Here is a 19429-nt window from a genome sequence, read left to right on the forward strand (position 1 = left end):
AGTTTGGGAGGTAGATTTCTACTTTTAAATAATTCACTCGAGTTATCTTTTTTTATTATCAATTTGTCTTAAGATGGAACCCTATAAATATTAATATGGTATTACAGTTCAAACAAGTTCAGGCATCCAATCTAAAAATTGGATCGGGTCAAGATTGATGTTAGTTGAATACATAATAGAAACTAAAAAGTAGGTTTAGAATCTACACTACCATTAACTAATAGAGCTAATGGAAGCCCTAATAGTAATTAACGATATGACCAAATTAAATCATAATCATACTTTACTAAATTTTGATTCGAGAATGTGCTTCAACGCCTTCTATAATTTATGTGGGTGATTTTAATTCTTTTAGAATTTTCTTTGACTAAACTATCCCATGTTTGCCAAATCTCAAAATCTCTCCAATATTTCAATGCAATGATAGTTTATCGAGTGGAATCTCTTTTCATATTCAAAATTGTGTACGTCAACATTTCTAAGGTCCTATTTTTCATAAACACGATTAGGCAATGCTTGTGATATCTAGATCCATCAATTTTGAAACCTATCTAATTTAATTTAATTTACATACCTAATGAGGATCCATGGGAGACCATTGATAATTAATTTAGAACAATATTATTATTCCAATTTACGCATATTTAACTATATGGTTTCAAGTGAATGAGTAGTAAAAATGCATAGTTTGTTGTCTAAGTAATACAAATACAATCCAACTAGTTAATTGGATGACTTGTTAGTCCAAAGAGATTAAAAGACTATGGTAAATTAAAGGGGAATAAATTCAAATCCTTATTTCAATTTATTATATTAAAAAAATAAAAGTTTTAATAAATATACTATTATATATTATAAACCCCTTTTATCTGGGTTGAAATTAAAACATGCAAAAGCATTATATATTCTAAATTATATAATGTTCTATCAATAATAATAATAAATTTATAACATTATATATTAATAAATGAATTAATAATATTTTAGTAAACATACGTACGAAAATGGAGAGAAGGATGAGTGATGAATGATGATATTATATTTATACCACACCACTACGATCACTGACTGACTCACTGACTCGCTGACTCAGTTTGTCTAACTCGAACTCAGTTTTCTCTCTCTAGAACATGCAAATTGGGGTCCACGTCATCAGCCCCATCCCTTTATTTATAAATCATCCTCCTCTTCTCTTCTCGTCTTCTAATTTATAATGATATAATTAAACAAATTCCTCTCATTTTCCCCATTTTCTCCTCGCAAAACCAACTCTCCACCAGCGCCGGCGGCGGGAGCATGGTGGGTCCTTTTTCCGTCTTCTTATCGGTGCCCAGCCACGGCGGCGGAGGCGGCGGCGGTGGGTCCCACGACACCATGGAGATGATGTATTCTTCTTCTAATTACGGCTCTTCATATTCCTATTCCTCTCCTCCTTCGTCTTCCGTTGATTGTACGCTCTCTCTTGGAACTCCCTCCACGCGTTCCACGACCCAATTAGACGACGTCCACCACCGTGGCGGCGGCGGACGGCGGCCGGCGGCTTCCTATGTCTCTAACTTCTGCTGGGATTTGTTGCATACTAAACAAAAGAGTGCCGCCCGTGGCGGTGGCAATGCTAATAGCGCCGCCGTGGGCGCCTCCGCGGGCTGTGGTGATCCGCTTCTTGCCCGACGGTGTGCCAATTGCGACACCACTTCTACTCCGCTCTGGAGGAATGGCCCCAAAGGCCCTAAGGTACATTTTAATTTTACTTTACGCCTCAAAATTCAACCTCTTTTTTCGATTGAGAGGTGATTTTAGCCTTTTCGATCGGGTGTTACTGAGAATGATTTTAGCCTTCTCAAAATTACTCGTACTTCCATTTTGATCATATTTGAGAAGTTAAAAAAAATTGATTTTGGAATCTAAAGTCATTCAAATTGTTTTTTAATGTATCGTTCTAGGTTAATTTTGAAAAATTAATTAGACTTAAATTTCTTTTATTCAAAATCATTCCTTCTACCGCACTGTCAAATACCTTTCAACTCGAGAACGTAAGCAATCACCGTCAGACATGTTCTTAAATTGTTTATTTGGCTTAGGATGAGAAAAGATTTTCAACAAATATAATTCAGTCGAAAAAGAAAATAATTTTTTACTAATATAACATTTCCATCCTGATTTATAAATTAAAAAAATTATCTTTGCTTTTCTACCATTTTCTTGAATTATTTTTTTTTCCACTCTCTAAAAGTGGTAGGAGGAACTAATACTCCTAAAACATGATTTAGTTTAAGGGAATAAAAAACAGCAGAATTGATTTGAAATGGATCAAGCTTCAAAACCTCAGATTTCTGATTGATTAATATTAATTTTTGTTTGTCATAAAATTTGACTGCAGTCACTATGCAATGCGTGTGGGATTCGGTTCAAGAAGGAAGAGCGGAGGGCGGCGGCGACGGTGAACATCACGGCGGCGGAACCAAACCACCACCACCACCATCACATGTTCGGCGGGAGCTATACAAATTCCACGTCGTGGGTCCCGCACCAGCACTCGCCGGCGACGACCCAGAAACTTCCGTGCCTGTCGCCGGCGGGCATTAGCAACGAATCAATGTTCATCGGAAACGACGACGTTCGAAGAAGCGAACCCGAAACCGGCATCTCCTTCCTGTCTTGGCGGCTTAACGTTACCGATCACCGGCCCAGCCTGGTCCATGACTTCACAAGATCATGAGACCCCCCCCCCCCCCCCCCAAAAAAAGTACAAATTAAATTAACAAACCCACCAAAAAGAAAAATCAAATGGCCCAGATCAATCCAGCAGTTTTTTTCTTTTCTTTTTTTTTTTAATTTAAATTCACAGTACGTAGGAAGAAGAAGACGAGGATGGTTAAATATGTAATTCCATTTTTTCTATCAGCCTTTGATGGGCGTGGAGTGGAAGCTGAGATAGTTCTAATTCTACGTTGCCTTTTTTTTTTTTTTTTTGGCTTTTGATATATTTTTTTTAATTTTACAAAAAATATAAAAAATCAGTTTTTAAGTTTTAGAATTGATTAAATTGTGGTGGCGTTTGATTTTCCCCATTGGGAGACCCGCCGGCTGTTTGTTTTTCTTTTCGTTTGGCGGTCCAACTCCAAAGCATCATGGTTTCTTTTCGATACTCTCAATTTTATGGAAATAATAATAATAACAATACCGATATGCACTTTATTTATTTATATTTTAAATTAATTATCATTTTTTATTCTTAACTTTGGGATTCTTTTCTTGAAAGATTAAAATATTGACATCTCAGTTTTGGAGTTGTACTGATAAAATTTTGGATATAAAGAATGAACATTTCTCTGTAAGTTTTTAATTAACAAATTTGTTCTTCTTACCATATAAGCTAGAGTTCTTGTTGGTATTTGGACTCATATTATAATTATTAGTTATTAATGGATGGATTATATATATATATATATATATATACATATTTTTTAACACTTTGGAGATATTATATGAGATTTTAGAATTATGTATTGATAGCTAATGTACTTTAGATATACCTTAAAATTTAAATTAGTTGGAAAAAAAAAGGGAAGAAATTTGTTTCTATGAGTTGTGGAGAGAAGATTATGACTAGCAATAAATCTGATTAGAGTCAGCGTCAATTCTATGTCAATGATTTTCTTGACTGTTAATTGTTGAAGGATAGATACAGACACCATTATAATTGGGCACCACTTTTCAATGCTACTCTTATAAAAGGCAAAGTTCCACTTATTTAAAAGTATAAAATTTCTTGTATTTTGACTTTGAATTAAATTCTAAGTTAAGCTTTAAAGTATGTTGTCTAGTAAAACACTAGTGTAAGGTTCTAACTACATGTTGCTAACGAAGACATGTCAAAGTTCATAGATGATCGTCAGTTGATATGTCACATCGGCCAAAATCGCTTATCAACATTAGCGGTGGCTCATTGGTCCAAAGGGACTAGAGTTAATTAAGAGGGATGAGTTTAAGTCTCATGATAGTTATATATCTTAGGAATTAGTTTGCGATAAGTCTCAAAGTACAATGATAAAAATGGTATTTAAACCTTGGAGTTGTTATATTCAATTTCTCGACAAACCATCGAAATAAGTAACAAAAGGATTCTCCTATTATAAGAAAGATTACTATGATACCTAGTTGATCTATATTGGTTGAAATAATATTAGTTTTTCTTAATTAACTTTAAAAAGCGAGTCAAATTTTACTCTAAATTTTCAAATTCATCCCATTTAATCTTTATTGTGGGTTTCCAATTTTTATCTTACAAGTTTGACCTTAATTACAACTTTATATTCAAACTTAATATGTAATTTTCAACTCCATCAAATTGCACCTTAAACTAAAAAAAAATGTTGCAATTTTTACCTCTTATATTTCTAATGAATTATAGAACGTGTATTTAATTAGTATAAACCTAATAGGATTCAAACAAAACAATAAATTAGAATTATTATTATTTTTTTAATTTATAAGTTTCAAAAAGTTATTTAATGAATTGATTTTGTGCTTTCATCACGCTTTTAGTTTTTTTTGGTTAAATTTAGTGATTGAATTAGTTGAAATTGTAGGAGAGAACGGGTTCAAACCTCGTAATGGCCACCTAAAATTAATTAGTAATTCCTATATGTTTTCCGACATAAAATGTTGTAGGATCAGACGGTTGCCCCGTAAAATTAATCGAGATGCACGTAAACTGGTACGGACACTCATGGTTATAAATAAAAAATAACAGAAATTGAAAAGAGAGTAAAAATTTGCTAACACTTATCTAAGTTTAGTGTTCAATGCGATGAAAACTTAGTGTTTAAAGTGAAAATTAATCCACCCTACCTAAGTTTATGGATAAAAAAAATACTTTCCCTTTTTTTTTCTCATTTGTATTGAAGTTTTATTACGTCTACCTCTAGCATTCAATACTTTGTATGGAAAATAAATAATTTTTTAGTGTCAAAATAAATAATTAATATATACTAGTTGTCTAAATTTAAATTACAAAATTATTTCTTTCTTTTTTTTCTTTTTATTATCCCGGAGCCGGCGGGCTTAACCAAATATTCAACCAATGTATTAATCATATTACTCGATTTATTAAAAGTTTTATATCAATGCTATTTATAATTTATAAATAGAATATGATACAAGTAGTAGTCATAGAATAGATAGACTACAAATTGAGTTTTTTCTTAGCGGAGTTGGGATACTTCATTTTTTAGTACAACCAAGAAAATTATAAATTATTCTGATTGATAATATTATTCTGGATACCCCAAAGAATAGATCTAATTGCACTTCACGATCCAAATTTTTTATAATTCAATCAATCCGTCTTTAAGCGAAGAGAGGATATCTCGATCGGGGGAGAGAACAGAGACATACCATATGACCTAATATATCTGACAAATCACACTACACGTCAACCCACGATCATCTTCCTCTCGAGGACTTCGAAAAGGTACTTTTGGAACATCAATAGGTATTAAAGCAAAGAATATCCCCAAGCCACCCAAACTTTCCCGAGAGACAAATTATTTCTTTTCTTTAGTTTTACTTTCATATAAGTTATCAAATAAAATTTGTTTTCTTTTTCAAATATCACTGAGTAATGATGTGTACTATAATACCTCAACTTTTACCAGCCATTCCATAAATACTTATTTAAAATATTTTGTAAAACAAACTCCAACACCAAACTAAAAAAATAACTTCGCTATCAATTTTTTTTTTTCATTTTAAATATGTAAAATAAAAGTGTTGTATACTGTAGAAACAAATAGTATTTCATTTTATAAATGATATAATTATAAATATTTACATTATTCGACTTCTACTGCCATTTGTTTCTCTTTTACCTGTCTTTTCTTTGTTTGTTTGTTTTTTTAAATTTAAATTGAATTGCCATTTTTTTTTCCTTCGGAATGTTACAACACATAGTTAAGGATTGGAAACTTGAATTTGACAACTATTACATTTCAAACACGCTATACATAACCTTAGAAAAAAAATGAATTAATTCTTTTTTTTTTCTAGACAAAAAAAAACGAATTAATTGTAAAAACACAATTTAGCAAGTTAATCAAATTGATGAATCCACAATTAACAGCATGGCTAATTTTTATTTAACTCCACATCGAATTTCAAACAGTAATTTCCAACGGCCTAAGAGATATAACAAATCCAAGCAAATTAAACATATTAAATTACCCATCAATCCAAAAACTTAAGTTAATAAATTATGATAAAATTTAATCTTTTATAGATACCATAACAAAACGAGCGAGAGAGACCCACCATCGTAGAAACAATAACTGGCCAACGTCGAAATCATTGAAACTATAGTACAATTTCACAAGTGTAATATATTTCAAATTGGAAAAAAAATGTCCAAAAATTGATTACAAAGCTGAAGAGAATAATAAATGTGAGATGAAATATAATTAATTGGATCACCTACTTTTTCCTGGCTGTAGACCTAAGAACTAAGAAGTTGGAACCGCCCACCAAAACCAGCCAGCCAACCAACCAACCAAGTCCTCCATCAAATTTATACCCCTCGCCCTTCATTCCTTCCTTTCACATATTTGAGCCCTCAAAACAAACCATGGTGAACTTGGTGGCAGCTCAACGCCCACTGCTGCATCGCCTAATGAAGATGGCTGGCATAGTACCTTACGTCATCGAGATCGAGCCCGGCACCGTCATGAACTTCTGGGTCCCCGTCGAAACACTCCCCAAGTGCAAGAAAGGCCACGAGCCGAAGCCTCCACAGAAACCGACCAAACCTGTCGTTGTCTTGGTCCATGGCTTTGCTGCCGAAGGCATCGTCACTTGGCAGTTTCAGGTATTGAATTACTATTAAACTCAAAAACTTAAATTAGACCTGTTAGTGTAAATTTAATTTGATTATACGAAATCTCGTTTGATAACCATTTTATGAAAATTAAACTCACTCCTACTATTGCATTGCGTTTTTTTGGTTTGTTACCTGCTTTATAATAACATTTTCAGAGTCCTAAGTGATGTTTGAAAACTAAAAAAAATTATGTGTATTTATGTAGTTTTTAAAATCGATTAATAATTCATATGTATTTACAAGAAATTTGAAAATATTGTTAAAAAGAAAAAGTAAAGAAGGGAACATAATTATTTTTAAAATTTTAAAAAGGAAAAAATTGGCATAAAACTAACCGTAAAGTGGATGGATTAATGTTTTGATTAGGTGGGAGCTTTATCCAAACAATACTCCGTTTACGTGCCGGACCTTCTGTTTTTCGGCGGCTCCGTCACCGACAAGGCGGACCGGTCGCCGGCGTTTCAGGCGGAGTGTTTGGCGGCGGGATTGGGGAAGCTCGGGATCGAGAAATGCACGGTGGTGGGGTTCAGTTACGGCGGAATGGTGGCCTTCAAACTGGCGGAGCTCTGCCCGGAGCTGGTGGTTTCGATGGTGGTTTCCGGTTCGATTCTGGCGATGACAGATTCAATCAGCGGCGAGACGCTGAGCCGATTAGGGTTTGCGTCGTCGTCGGAGCTCTTACTTCCGAGGTCGGTGACTGGCCTGAAGGCGCTTCTCTCCGTCGCCGCCTATAAAAAGCTCTGGTTTCCCGATCGACTCCATAAAGACTACCTTGAGGTCAGCCCAAATGTTTTGTCTTTAATAATTTCTTTTTAAGTTTAAATTTCATTCTGTGATTTCCATTAATAATATAAAATGAATATGTTATCCAAATATAACCAAAAAAAAATTCAATTAAAGTTTTTTATGATACAAACAAATAATGAAAAATTATTACATTTCAGAAAATACTTATTAAATCGATTAATTGCTACCAGGCCACCTACTCTAACCTAATTCTTTTGAAATTCAAAATCCCAATTTATATATATATATATATATATATATATATATATATATATATATATTGAATTAATATTTTAATTTCTAAATTATATAGAAGCAATTTTAAGTATAATTCAGACTGTGTGGATGACCCATTAATGTGATGGACCTAACTTTACCTAATTGTGTATTATTTAGATTTACATTTTTAAACATATAGCATTGCATTGCATGAAATTCAGCACTCATGCCTTAATTGTTGGAAAAGTACTCAAATTAATTTATTTAAGTTGGGTCATTTACTTTATAATTTTGTAAGAAAACGTAAAATTAAAAATAATAATATAATGCCAAAGCGAGCATAGCTCAACGTAATTAGCATATATCTCCAACCAAACCAAAAAAATTGTGAGTTCAATCTTCCACCTCTACATGTTGTACTCAAAATAATAATAATAATAATAATAATAATAATAATAATAATAATAATAATAATAATAATAATGTAATATTTTAATTAGGTTTAGTTTGGGGTTGCATATGTGCTTTTAAAAAAATAAATGTATTAGAATTTGATTTTGAATATTGAAAAGTTACAATGTTTGACAATTTGATTTAGCTATAATGACTAAAATAGACACACAATTAAAATTTAATCAATTTATTGTTGATAATTTATAAATTTAAAATTTTATATGATTTTATTTTAGATTTATATTTACATCATCTCTAAATTATTTGTTAAATATTACGAGAGAATTGTTGAAAAATTGTATTTCTTTTAAGAAAAATTATGGTATAATTCTTTTAAAAAAAATGGTTGTGTTAAACTAATCAATTTAGAAAGGAGATGGAGTTTGGTTGTGAGAAAGATCAACGTTAAATTGGTTAAAGGATAAAATTAAAATCAACAATCAGTTGTTCATACATATGGATTCTCTCATCAACAGTTTAAGAGCTCTCAAAATCAATCCCAAACGAGGAATTAGTAAAGATTAAGAGGTCATTTGGTTGTGTTACAGACGAGTTTTTTTTATCATAGTTTATTTCTATCCATAGTCTATCTTTAACAATAATTATTAAGTTCTTTTACCTCAATGGTATTATATATACATTATATCTCTTCTTTATTTCAAATAAAGAAAATGGAAAAACAAATCATTTTTTTACAACAATGGTCAAACAACTAATACCCTATTGCAATTAATGTTCTAAAAATTGCCGAGATTTTAAAAAAGTAAGAGTCAACGGGTGAAATGAGTTTAAAAGTAAACAAAAAAATAAATTTACCATAAATAAAAGAGTTACATTTTAATTAATAATTTAAAGTGGTTTAGTTCAATTCAACTAGTTTTAATGGATTCATGACCCAACCCGTCAAATAAATTACCTTATTTGAACCGTGGCGAACACAAACACGTTTATAACCTAACTTGAAGGGAGGTTTTTAATGCTTTTTCTTTTATATTAATTTTTTTTTTTTATGTTGAATAATTGCAGGTGATGTTCAATAACAGAAAAGACAGGGCAGAGCTCCTTGAAGGTCTAATTATCAGTAACAAAGATTCCACAGTCCCTAAGTTCACTCAGGCAAATTCTTCACATCTCTCTTTTTCTTCCTCCCTACCTCATTGCTTCTTTCTGACTCCATTTCATTAATCCCTTTGCAGAAGATACATCTTTTATGGGGAGAAAATGATCAGATTTTCAAAGTCGAGCTTGCCCGAAAATTACAACGGTATGTCCCGACTTTCATTTTGTTCGACTATCTACTAATTTTAAACTGAGACCCCAGTTTGTTTATTCTATTCATAGAAGGTGCGCTATAATCATGTTAAATGGATTCTAATTCCTCTATGAAGACGTCTAAGTTGCGTCACCCATAATCAAAATATATAAATGGGAGAAGTCAGGATCATACATACCTATGAGATGAGATCTTAAATTTAACCCAAGACGTACTTGTGATGATGCATTTGCAGGGAACTCAGCGACAATGCAACCTTTCGAGGCATACCGAAGGCAGGTCACTTGGTTCACTTGGAGCGACCCTGCGTCTACAATAGGTGTCTCAAGCAGTTCCTTACTTCCCTGCATTCAAATGCCCAAACCAAATGAGACACCAAATTGGCTTTTTGGTATTCTGTCTTCCATATTCTACACAAACTTAAACGTGCATGTATTTGATCAAACTAGTATTTGTTGCATCATGATAGTTTTTCCCACCCTTATCATTTATTAATGTTTTGCCATCTAATTTTACAATAAGCAAAAGCAAAATTATACATAACGCACGTCATTGGTTTGAATTTGGCCTTGAAAGTATAGAAAGGGCAAAATTGATATCAGCTACATACATCAAGGACATTTTGTATAATTTAACCTTGGGTGAAGGTGGGCAGAAAGTTCCATCCTCAACCTAGAGGAAATTAAACTGCAGAAATTGATTGAAAATAACCCAGAGAACAAAAATTAATGTATGTCTTTCACTGATATACTTGACCGAGAGGACACTACTTTTGGGCAGGCGAGCCAATACAACAACAATAATAACTGCATAAGGCACATTAACGAAACACAGGACCTGAGTTTAAACAAAACAACAACTAATTAATTATTACACTTTACATGACTCTCAAACTCATGAAACCTTAAAAGGATGACATGAGTTTGTAATAGAGGAAATGAACGCGAGGCACAAACAGGATTTGGTAAATAAATCAGCTAAGTTGAGAGGCAGTCAATATATACTTCAAACAGATTTCCTAAAGGACAACTTGTTCCGAAACAAAGTTAAAATCAATTTCAACATATAATGCTACACTAGGAAGTCCACACAATCAAAATCTTAAAATTGAAACAGCATGCTTATGTTATGAAACACGAAACAAAGATGATGCTCTAACAAGATTACCAGACCATTTATCACATAATAAATCCATCAGTTAAATAGTAGGGAAAAAATGGTGCCCTGTGAAGTGAGAGATTGAGCCACCGTACATAAGAATTAGGCAGGCAGAGAATAGAAATTTGTCCAATTGTTGAAAACAAAAATACCCTCTAGATAGGAAAAATGCCAGTGCAAATGCCAACTAGAGACTTTTCCTTGGAAGAATTGAAATGGGAGATTTCCTTTGGGAAAATTTAACATGACTTAAAAGACAGTTAACGAATGTGACTATAGGGCCAAATGAATAAGATACTCGTAGGTTTTAAGTTTACCTTCAAATTATATCTCAATAAGACTTTGCAAAAATGGCTACGTCCTCAGCAGCGTTACCAGTCATCAGGCATGTTTTACGTCCTTGTGGCTGTTCAAAAGGAAAGCACCTAATTGTTGCCCCTGTTTCTTCTTTAACTCTCAATTCATCTTTGTCGCTGCAAAAAAGAATAAGAGCACGATACATAAGTTTATCAACAGTTTTGCTCAGACTTACAAATCAACGATTTATCTACATATCCCAATAAATCAAAGTAGGCCTACCTAGCTGACCAAGGACCCCTAGCCCATTTTCCCTGGGAGATTGCCTCTTTAAGTTCATTATATGAACTCACATCCACAATATTACTGCAAGGAGGTATAAGCACAATGAAGGTATATCTTTTGAAAGAGAAGGAAATGCAGATTCTAGATATACTGAAATAAAATAATTAGGTATATTAGATAACATTTCATTCCTACGGCATCTTTCGAAATGATCCACATTCCACTGCTTTACAAAATTAATAATGCTTACATTAGTTAGCAGTCCAAATAAGCCTAAGCTTTATGGTCCCAATTATTACTGCTATTATTATTATCTTGATTTCTTATAGACAAAAAAATGTAAAATATCCGTTAAGCCACTATTTATGACTTTAAATTTTGATAAGAACATGGCTACCACAAAAACTAATGAAATGAGAACTGTGCAAGTATAATGAACATTTAGAGAACTTTATGGTCCATGAATCTGGTGAAAAGAAAAAATCATTATGGGGAAGAAAGGGTGTGGGGACTGGGAAGAGAGTGAAGATGGGAACAATGTTCTTGAAGCTCACAATTTGTAAGGAGCATGCCATTCAACATTCAATTACTTCAATTTCAAAAGAACAAACGTGATGTAACAACAGAATATAGATTTACCTAATTATCAAGTGAAAACCCAGCATAAGAAAATAAGAAAGCACCTGTCACGAAAAGTTTTTGCTTGTTGCAGAAGAGATGATTGGATCTCATCCAGCGTGTCTTTTACATAAGCTTCTAAAATAGAAGGTTCCATTGATATTCCAAAAACTTTCCCTTGCTTTCCAGGAATATCTCTCCTAGATATGACTACACTTCGACTTGAAACATCCCTAGGACCAATCTCAATCCTCAGAGGAACACCCTACCAATTCAGGTTTAGTCATAGACATTTGATTTCAAGCTAATAGCAACAAATACAAATAGTGAAGGAGACAAAACCTAGGTGAAAATCATGGATGCTAAAGAAAGAATTTGAGCATCCAAAGCTATCAATAACCAATTGCAAAAATGGACATGTGCATCCTGAAAAGGAAATGTCGGCTAACCAACTAACCAACTAACCAACCTAAACTACAAAAGAATGGTCTTTTCACAAACTAGATTCCTAGTTCAAGAAATACCCATAAAAGACCAGAAAATATAAAGGAGAGTGCATCAATATTTATTGGCAACTAACAAGTAAACATATGCTGAAAATTATAACATTAGCGTTTATCTTTTCAAACAATAAACATCCTAAACTAAGCCACTAAGGGAAGAAAACTGCCAGAGATTAAATAAGCAACTGACCTTCATCTCCCAGAAATTGAATTTCCATCCCGGAGTTCTCTGATCTGAGTCATCAAGTTTAACCTTTATCCCTGCAGTTTGAAGACTTTCTTTCACAGAAGATGAAGCGCTGAGAACTTCTGCTCTATCATCATCCTTCTTCCAGATGGGTATGATTACCACCTGGATATAAGTCATGCACATTTAAAGACATTTGTCAAAAAGGAATAGTACAAACTGGTGGACAGAAAACAAAAATATCTGAAGTCCTTCCTACAAGTCTCAAGTATTTAAGAATTGGACATGTATGGTATACACCTAATCATGTTTAAATTCAGGTAATTGTCATCGAGAGAGAACTACAGCATACATATAGAAATCTACTTTAGTTAGTGATAAACTATAAAATTAGAAGTATAAATTCATATTATTACTTGTATTGGAGCAAGCTTGGGAGGAAGCATTAAACCTCCATCATCTCCATGAGTCATAATAATTCCTCCAACAAAACGTGTACTAATTGCCCATGATGTCTGCCATACATGCTGCCTTTGTCCATTTTCATCTGCAAACTATACAAGCAAATGTTTCAGTAACTCCAGTCTACATAATATGTCAAAGATGCTAACTAGTGCGTTGGTTGAATGTTCCAAAAGTGCATTTATGAACGATATTAACAAATCAAAAAGAATTTAGACATCAATTTGAGGCCAAATTGCAACAGGGACAAGATTCATACATGTGCTACTATGGAATAAAGAATATATCTCAACTATTAAAATAGCTTCAATTAAGTCGGAAGAAATTTCACTGGTTTTCCCAAATACCTGTGTTCCAAAAGCACGAGAAAAGTTTTGCCCAAGGTTGTGGCTGGTTCCTGCCTGCAATGCTTTTCGATCCCCCATCATGGCCTCAATTGTATAGGTTTTGTCTGCACCAGCAAATGTCTCCACCTTCGATTTTCGACCAGGAATAACAGGCATTGCCGCTTGCTCATAAGCAAATTTTGTATATATGTCAATCATCTGAATAGCCTGCAATGCAGCATCAAAATCCTTAAGTGAATATGATATCATATTAAAAGGTGACACAAAGTAGTCTTGGATGTATCAGATGTACCTCTTTTTCTGCCTCTTCCGGATTGGCATGAGCAGTATGACCCTCCTGCCAAAGAAATTCAAGAGTTCTTACAAATGGTTTTGTGCGCATCTCCCATCTTGTAACATTCGCCCACTACACCAAATACACAAAAGAATAGATTAAGAATAAGGATAACATAAAGTCCAGGAAAATGGAAGAATTTTCCATAATGTGGCAAATCATTGGACCTGATTAATCATCAAAGGTAGATCGCGGTAACTATGAATCCACTGAGTAAACATATGATTCACAATGGTTTCACTCGTCGGTCGAACCTGCCAAAGCCTCAGGCAATCCAACAATCAAAACCAAACCTTAGGTCATCAACATTGAGGACCAATATCCATTTCCAATTTAGCCTATGCAAAGTATCACATATAATAAAGTTCATGTTTCTAATGAGTAATGAAAGACTGTAAAAGGGCCATTAGCTTTGTTGAGTCTATGTACCACGAGCTTTTCTTCAAGTTCTTTCCCACCTCCAATTGTTACAAGAGCTAACTCTGGACTGAACCCCTCAACATGACTAGCTTCTTTCTCAATGAATGAGTATGGTATAAACTGGAATCAAAATCAAAGATTTCATCATTTTACATTTATAGTATATATTTCATTTCCTTAAATGGTTTATTAATTACCAGTGAAACAATAAATTCAGCAAAGAGTTGTTTGAACACCCAGGTCAATTGAAAGAAATTATTAGCTTTAACTACCTAAATACCACAGCTAAGTAACCGTATGGCTCACACATTCCATTAACTTTTAAATAAACGGGTAATTTTTCAGGCCAATCACCTATGGACCTAATAGTCTTCAGACTCTTCACTTAATCACCTATGCATCTAATCTTTTTTTTTTTTTTTTATAAGAACCAATTCATAAATCAAAGAAACAAAAGAACAGTCTAAAGACAGGGGTTGAGGAGGCCCCTCCCCAAAACAAAACTAAAAGAGAAAAGCTCTCCAATCTTGCATAATCATAGAGAAATTGTAGTTACAAAAGAATTTCTTATTTCTATGGCACCACCAAGAGGTTGAGATATGTACACTATTACAAAAAGAGTCAAAATACTTAGCCTTGTCCTCAAAGGATCAAAGGTTTCTTTCCAATCAAAAATTCCAAAAAAGAGCTCTAAAGGCACATTTCCAAAGCACTTTAGCCTTTCCTTTAAAATGCCACCCCATGAAAACATTCAAGCAACCAAACATCAGCATGTCTAGGCAAAAAAAACATAAAAATCAAAAAAATGAAACAAAACCTGTCATCCCTTTGCCGCAAAAGGGCAATGGAGAAACAGATGATACCTATGCATCTAATCAAATAAATCAAGCTATAATTCTAACAAGATTGCCAATTACTCCACTGTAACTGACAGATACACTACAATGGAAAGGCCAAGAACTCGACACTTCAAAAATAAACTTATGAATTCAACGGTAATTCAGTACAGCTTCACATGACAAAACAGAAACACCTGGCATAGATGTCACAAGGCGTATCGTTGCTATTTTTACAACAATTATCAATATTTATGGGGTTCCATCTCAAAACCAATTGGCTATGAGAGGAGTAACCCATGTCTATTATAAACTCATGTAAGATCCCTTCTTTTATCAATATGGGATCCTTAACATGCCCCCTCAAGATCGGCTCTATCTCAAAACCAATTGGCTATGAGAGGAGTAGCCCATGTCTATTATAAACTCATGTAAGGTCCCTTCTTTTATCAATATGGGATCCTTAACACCACTCTATTCACTTCATATAACCGAATTAGATTACAAACGGACAGGCTTATTTTCAAATCAGAAGCTAAATTTTACGTAGATGGAAATTACATAGATTCATTCGCTCGAGAGCACTTCAAAAAGCCAGAGCCTCACCTGTGGAAAGTACATGTTATCGTGACCCGTCTCCTTGAACTTAACATTTAAATATGCCTGCAGAAAGGATTATGATCTGATTACGCATACAAGAAAGGCTCAAATCTACTGCTCGATGTTCCAGTCAAAATAAATGTAAATTGTAGCTTCCTCCACCTGAATTGCTTCCCATATGGCGTAGCCATAGGGACGAATTACCATGGTACCTCGAACAGGACCATAGTCCGCTAGCTCAGCGTTGGCAATAACATCCAAATACCAAGCATTGAAGTCCTTTGACCGAGGCGTGATAGCTCCTTCCGGAACTCGATTCTTGGAGTTGTCGGCACGGATTTCGGTCTCGGTGGACGAACTTTGCGCAGAGTAGCCAGCAGCAAGCCGCGGCAAATGGAACAGGCGTTGCTGCGGCCGGAGAGTCACCGGAGCTCGCCTGAAGAAGGTAGTACTCGTGGTGGTAGTGGAGGCTGGGGAAAACAAGGCGGAGAGAGAAGGTAGTCTCAAAGACACTACCATTTTGCTTCTTCGGAATTCTTGGAGCTCGGAGAGAGATTAAGACCGCCGCCTGTGCGACTGAAGTATGAAGCCCGCGCAGCGCACAAGCGAGATGAGGTTTGGTTTGGCCATAAAGAACCGACCGAACCAACTCGATTTGGCTTGGTTGGTCCGATTTCCTTTAGACTAATAAATATTGATTAAAATGTTTTTCAACGTCTTGTTAAATAGATCCTTAAAATTAACTTTTTAAAAATGATCTATATTTGGGTTATACAATAATGTATATATGAATGAGTATTATAACATTCTTTTATAGTCATGTGTTCAGGCCAATCTATGTACATCTCGATTAATCACGTAACAACCGTTTGACTTTATTAGGTTTGATTGACAAGAAAACTCGTGAGGTAGTTATTATGGTCTGAATTCACTCCCTTAAACTCTTTACTACCTTAGTTTTTATGGACCACTAAACCAACACCTATGATGATTTGAGTATTGTAACTTGTAAGAACGAGCTTTTATTAAAAACAAAGTATCATTTTCTTTCCAACCAAAAAACAAAGTATGAGTTTATATGGCTTAGAAAGAGTTTCTATTAACAACAAAGTATCATATTTTTTTTGACCAAAAAATAAAGTACTCTTCATATCTCTATTTGTTCACACTATGATTTTGTATTTATAAATAATTTTTAAATATTGTTGGATCGATAACTCCAGATTTATGTGAGAAAGATTTGACAATGTATGTAATTAGAGCCTATTAAATGAAATGATGAAGTTTAGAAACTTTTATGCTGCATTGTGTAAATTCAGTTACTACATGCTAATCTATAATGTTTTGCTTCCACACAAGTAGATGTTGGAGCATTGAGGACTCCACGTCGAATAGAACCATAAAACACTCCATTTGCATAGAATTGTTTATCAGTGACGAATGCATTATTTTAATGTTAGTTATACTATTAAAAAAATAAAGAAATTAAAACAAAAAATGTAATGAATAAGATGTGAAATTGCCTGCGAATACCATATATTCTCATACAACAAACTTGGGAATCCACCCCATAAAAATATATGTTTAGAAGACTAAAATGTTTTCAACCGTCGCCGGACGGCACACTTAATTTGAATATTTTTTAAAAAATTAGTAGTATCTGTAAACTTTACAAAGAGGTGGTTTTTTTTTTTTTCCTTTTAACCCATTAAAAACACAAACCTAGAAAAACCCTTCGAAACCCCCCCCTTAATTAATTTTCAAGTAAGCTTTAAAAATGTGTTCGAAATCTAACCAATCCAAAGCTAATAGATTTATGGTATACTCTTTTAATGTTTTAATTATAAGCAAGGAAAAATTCATAACTAGACCCAAACACTTAAAAACTAATTATTAGTCACCAAAATTGTTTAAACAATTAATTTGAAAAATAATAATTTTCTTTTCTCTATTCAAAATATCATAGAACAACAAATTAGAAAACAGTTACCCAACTTCAATATAGCTATAGATAGTTAAGATGAATTAACAGGTTAAGGCACTTAAAAAAGAACGAGAATGTCCAAAAAAGTTTCCAGGTCATTTTATTAAAAGATGAATAAATTAGTATTCAAAATTTTCAATTTCCAACTGAAAAATGAAGATCCAAAAATCCCAACACATCCCCACATAAGAAACACACTAGAATTCTGCGTGTCTCTTATTTTTTCGTTGTAAAGAAAATAATAAATCACGTCGTCCTCCTGCTCCTCATAACTCAATACTCTGAGTCTTTTCCTTGATCTTAGCTCCAAAATCCGCCGCCTTGTCTTTGGCGCCACTCGCCTTGTCCGCCGCCGCCGCCGCCATCTCTTTCCCAGTCTCAATCGCTCTCCCCGCCGCGTCCGCCGCAGCGTTCGCCGCCCCTCCAAGCGCCGCCCCCGACGGTGCATCCACTCCTCCGTCCATCGAGAAGTGAGCCGTCTCTTTCGGCACCGCTTCCTCCTCCGGTTTCGATCCCCTGCCAAACACGCCCGAAATCACATTTTATCGACGATAATTTAAATTTTAATTAAGAAACAAAAAATTAAATTAAAATTACCCGGAAAATTTGTTGTAAACCCAGCTGGACCAGGACTCGGCCGTGTCCTTGGCGTCATGGAAAACTCCAGCGGCGCCTTCCTTAACGGCCTCTGCCTTTTCAGGAATATTTGCGTCATCCGACATTTGGGTTATTTTACTCTTCACGTCTTGCACCGTCTCCTCCCACCCCATGCATTTCTCCACGCCCACCGCCACCGCCAGCACCACCCACACAACCGCCACAACCGACGACGTCGGTCTGATTCTCGCCATATTGCAAAAATTAAAAATTAAAAATTACTGCTTTTCCAAATAAATCTTTACGCCGGACCCGGAAGCGCCTTCTGTTCTGAATCTGACGACGGAAGCGTTGGGTTTATAAGTTCGCGCAGTGGGGCCCTTTACGATCACACGTGGCCGTTATTGACCTCCTCGTCTCCACGTTACGTGGCGTCTTTTGGGCTAACTGCCGCGACACGTGTTGCTTATATATGGCCCACCTCGGTTTTCTGCTCCGCCAAACCAGCGCAGCCATTCATTGGTCTGTTATTGTTGACAAGTATTTTATTTTTTAAATTACGAACTCGTGTAACTCAACTTAAATCGATTGTTTTTAATATACCTCTATATTAAAAAAAAAAAATCTCTTAGATCTCTAACATTATTAAACTATTTATACCGAGATATTCTAGGTAGTTTAAAAAGTTTATGATAAGTCTTGGTCATTTTTCTGTCCATTTGGTACTTACATGACTCGTTAATGGTATTGTCTAAAAAATACGTGGTTATGGTTGGTTGGGTTTTATGTAAGTTTGAGTGTTTGATAACATAAAACTTTAAATTGATCATGAATTTTGTTAGGTGTAAAATTGAAAGTTTAAAGATTTGTTAGATGTTTTTAAAACACATTAAGTATAGAGGTATGGTTTTGAAAGTTTAGAGATAAAATTTGTAATTTAACATGAACTCAATCTCTTTGAAATTAAATTTTAGAAAATAGATTAAAAATTAATTTATTTCAATTTGATTTTTATGGTGTGATTAAATTTCTTTTGAAATGATTTTATCTGATATGAGGTAAGTAAATTTCTTTTTCTTTTATGAAATGGACATGAGATGATTCCACGTCACATATATTAATATTCATGAGTTTCATTTCAAAATCTATTAGTAATGAAAGGAATAATAAACCTATATTATAAATTTTTTTTTCAA

General features: G+C 34.1%; 4 protein-coding genes across 6 annotated transcripts; 2 read left to right on the forward strand and 2 right to left on the reverse strand.

The window, feature by feature from the left end:
• Window positions 1-1222: 1222 nt before the first annotated feature.
• On the forward strand, window positions 1223-2947 carry LOC148208436 (GATA transcription factor 19-like). The gene is made up of 2 exons (XM_088118984.1): window positions 1223-1734; window positions 2381-2947. Exons 1-2 carry the CDS (start codon window positions 1297-1299, stop codon window positions 2717-2719), a joined length of 777 nt encoding a protein of 258 aa, XP_087975110.1. The 5' UTR covers window positions 1223-1296; the 3' UTR covers window positions 2720-2947.
• Window positions 2948-6365: 3418 nt separating this feature from the next.
• Window positions 6366-16238, reverse strand: OVA6 (Class II aaRS and biotin synthetases superfamily protein). 3 transcript variants are annotated; one of them, XR_015788330.1, is made up of 14 exons: window positions 15815-16238; window positions 15659-15715; window positions 14226-14336; window positions 13964-14050; window positions 13755-13868; window positions 13463-13669; window positions 13070-13207; window positions 12657-12818; window positions 12029-12228; window positions 11343-11426; window positions 11081-11236; window positions 9784-9949; window positions 7210-7645; window positions 6366-6830 (listed from the first exon to the last, which is right to left on the reverse strand). XR_015788330.1 is itself a non-coding variant. In XM_022281011.2 (12 exons), the coding sequence occupies exons 1-11, from the start codon at window positions 16169-16171 to the stop codon at window positions 11095-11097; spliced, it is 1659 nt and encodes a 552-aa protein (XP_022136703.1). In that variant the 5' UTR covers window positions 16172-16238; the 3' UTR covers window positions 9370-9949; window positions 11081-11094. The 3 variants fall into 3 exon arrangements, 1 of the variants encoding a protein (XP_022136703.1); XR_015788331.1 differs by having other exon boundaries at window positions 6366-6873; XM_022281011.2 differs by lacking the exons at window positions 6366-6830; window positions 7210-7645 and having other exon boundaries at window positions 9370-9949.
• LOC111008351 (alpha/beta-Hydrolases superfamily protein) lies at window positions 6623-10096 on the forward strand. Its single transcript, XM_022281012.2, has 5 exons — window positions 6623-6862; window positions 7241-7651; window positions 9359-9448; window positions 9529-9596; window positions 9841-10096. The coding sequence occupies exons 1-5, from the start codon at window positions 6623-6625 to the stop codon at window positions 9974-9976; spliced, it is 945 nt and encodes a 314-aa protein (XP_022136704.1). The 3' UTR covers window positions 9977-10096.
• A 1475-nt stretch (window positions 16239-17713) lies between the features above and the next one.
• LOC111008401 (uncharacterized) lies at window positions 17714-18566 on the reverse strand. The gene is made up of 2 exons (XM_022281096.2): window positions 18234-18566; window positions 17714-18152 (listed from the first exon to the last, which is right to left on the reverse strand). The coding sequence occupies exons 1-2, from the start codon at window positions 18485-18487 to the stop codon at window positions 17903-17905; spliced, it is 504 nt and encodes a 167-aa protein (XP_022136788.1). The 5' UTR covers window positions 18488-18566; the 3' UTR covers window positions 17714-17902.
• Between the last annotated feature and the right edge of the window lie 863 nt (window positions 18567-19429).

This window comes from Momordica charantia, assembly GCF_013281855.1.
Source record: "Momordica charantia cultivar OHB3-1 chromosome 10 unlocalized genomic scaffold, Mcharantia_2.0 BLBB01000010.1, whole genome shotgun sequence".
NCBI lineage: Eukaryota > Viridiplantae > Streptophyta > Magnoliopsida > Cucurbitales > Cucurbitaceae > Momordica > Momordica charantia.

Coding starts and splice junctions, on each gene's coding strand:
- LOC148208436 (XM_088118984.1), top strand. CDS start 1,297: ATGGTGGGTCCTTTTTCCGTCTTCTTATCGGTGCCCAGCCACGGCGGC. Junction 1,735..2,380: donor ATGGCCCCAAAGGCCCTAAG/GTACATTTTAAT, acceptor ATTTGACTGCAG/TCACTATGCAATGCGTGTGG.
- LOC111008351 (XM_022281012.2), top strand. CDS start 6,623: ATGGTGAACTTGGTGGCAGCTCAACGCCCACTGCTGCATCGCCTAATG. Junction 7,652..9,358: donor TCCATAAAGACTACCTTGAG/GTCAGCCCAAAT, acceptor GAATAATTGCAG/GTGATGTTCAATAACAGAAA. Junction 9,597..9,840: donor CTTGCCCGAAAATTACAACG/GTATGTCCCGAC, acceptor ATGCATTTGCAG/GGAACTCAGCGACAATGCAA.
- OVA6 (XM_022281011.2), bottom strand. CDS start 16,171: ATGGTAGTGTCTTTGAGACTACCTTCTCTCTCCGCCTTGTTTTCCCCA. Junction 15,716..15,814: donor CCATATGGGAAGCAATTCAG/GTGGAGGAAGCT, acceptor TCCTTTCTGCAG/GCATATTTAAATGTTAAGTT. Junction 11,237..11,342: donor AGGGGTCCTTGGTCAGCTAG/GTAGGCCTACTT, acceptor TCTTTTTTGCAG/CGACAAAGATGAATTGAGAG.
- LOC111008401 (XM_022281096.2), bottom strand. CDS start 18,487: ATGGCGAGAATCAGACCGACGTCGTCGGTTGTGGCGGTTGTGTGGGTG. Junction 18,153..18,233: donor GTTTACAACAAATTTTCCGG/GTAATTTTAATT, acceptor CGTGTTTGGCAG/GGGATCGAAACCGGAGGAGG.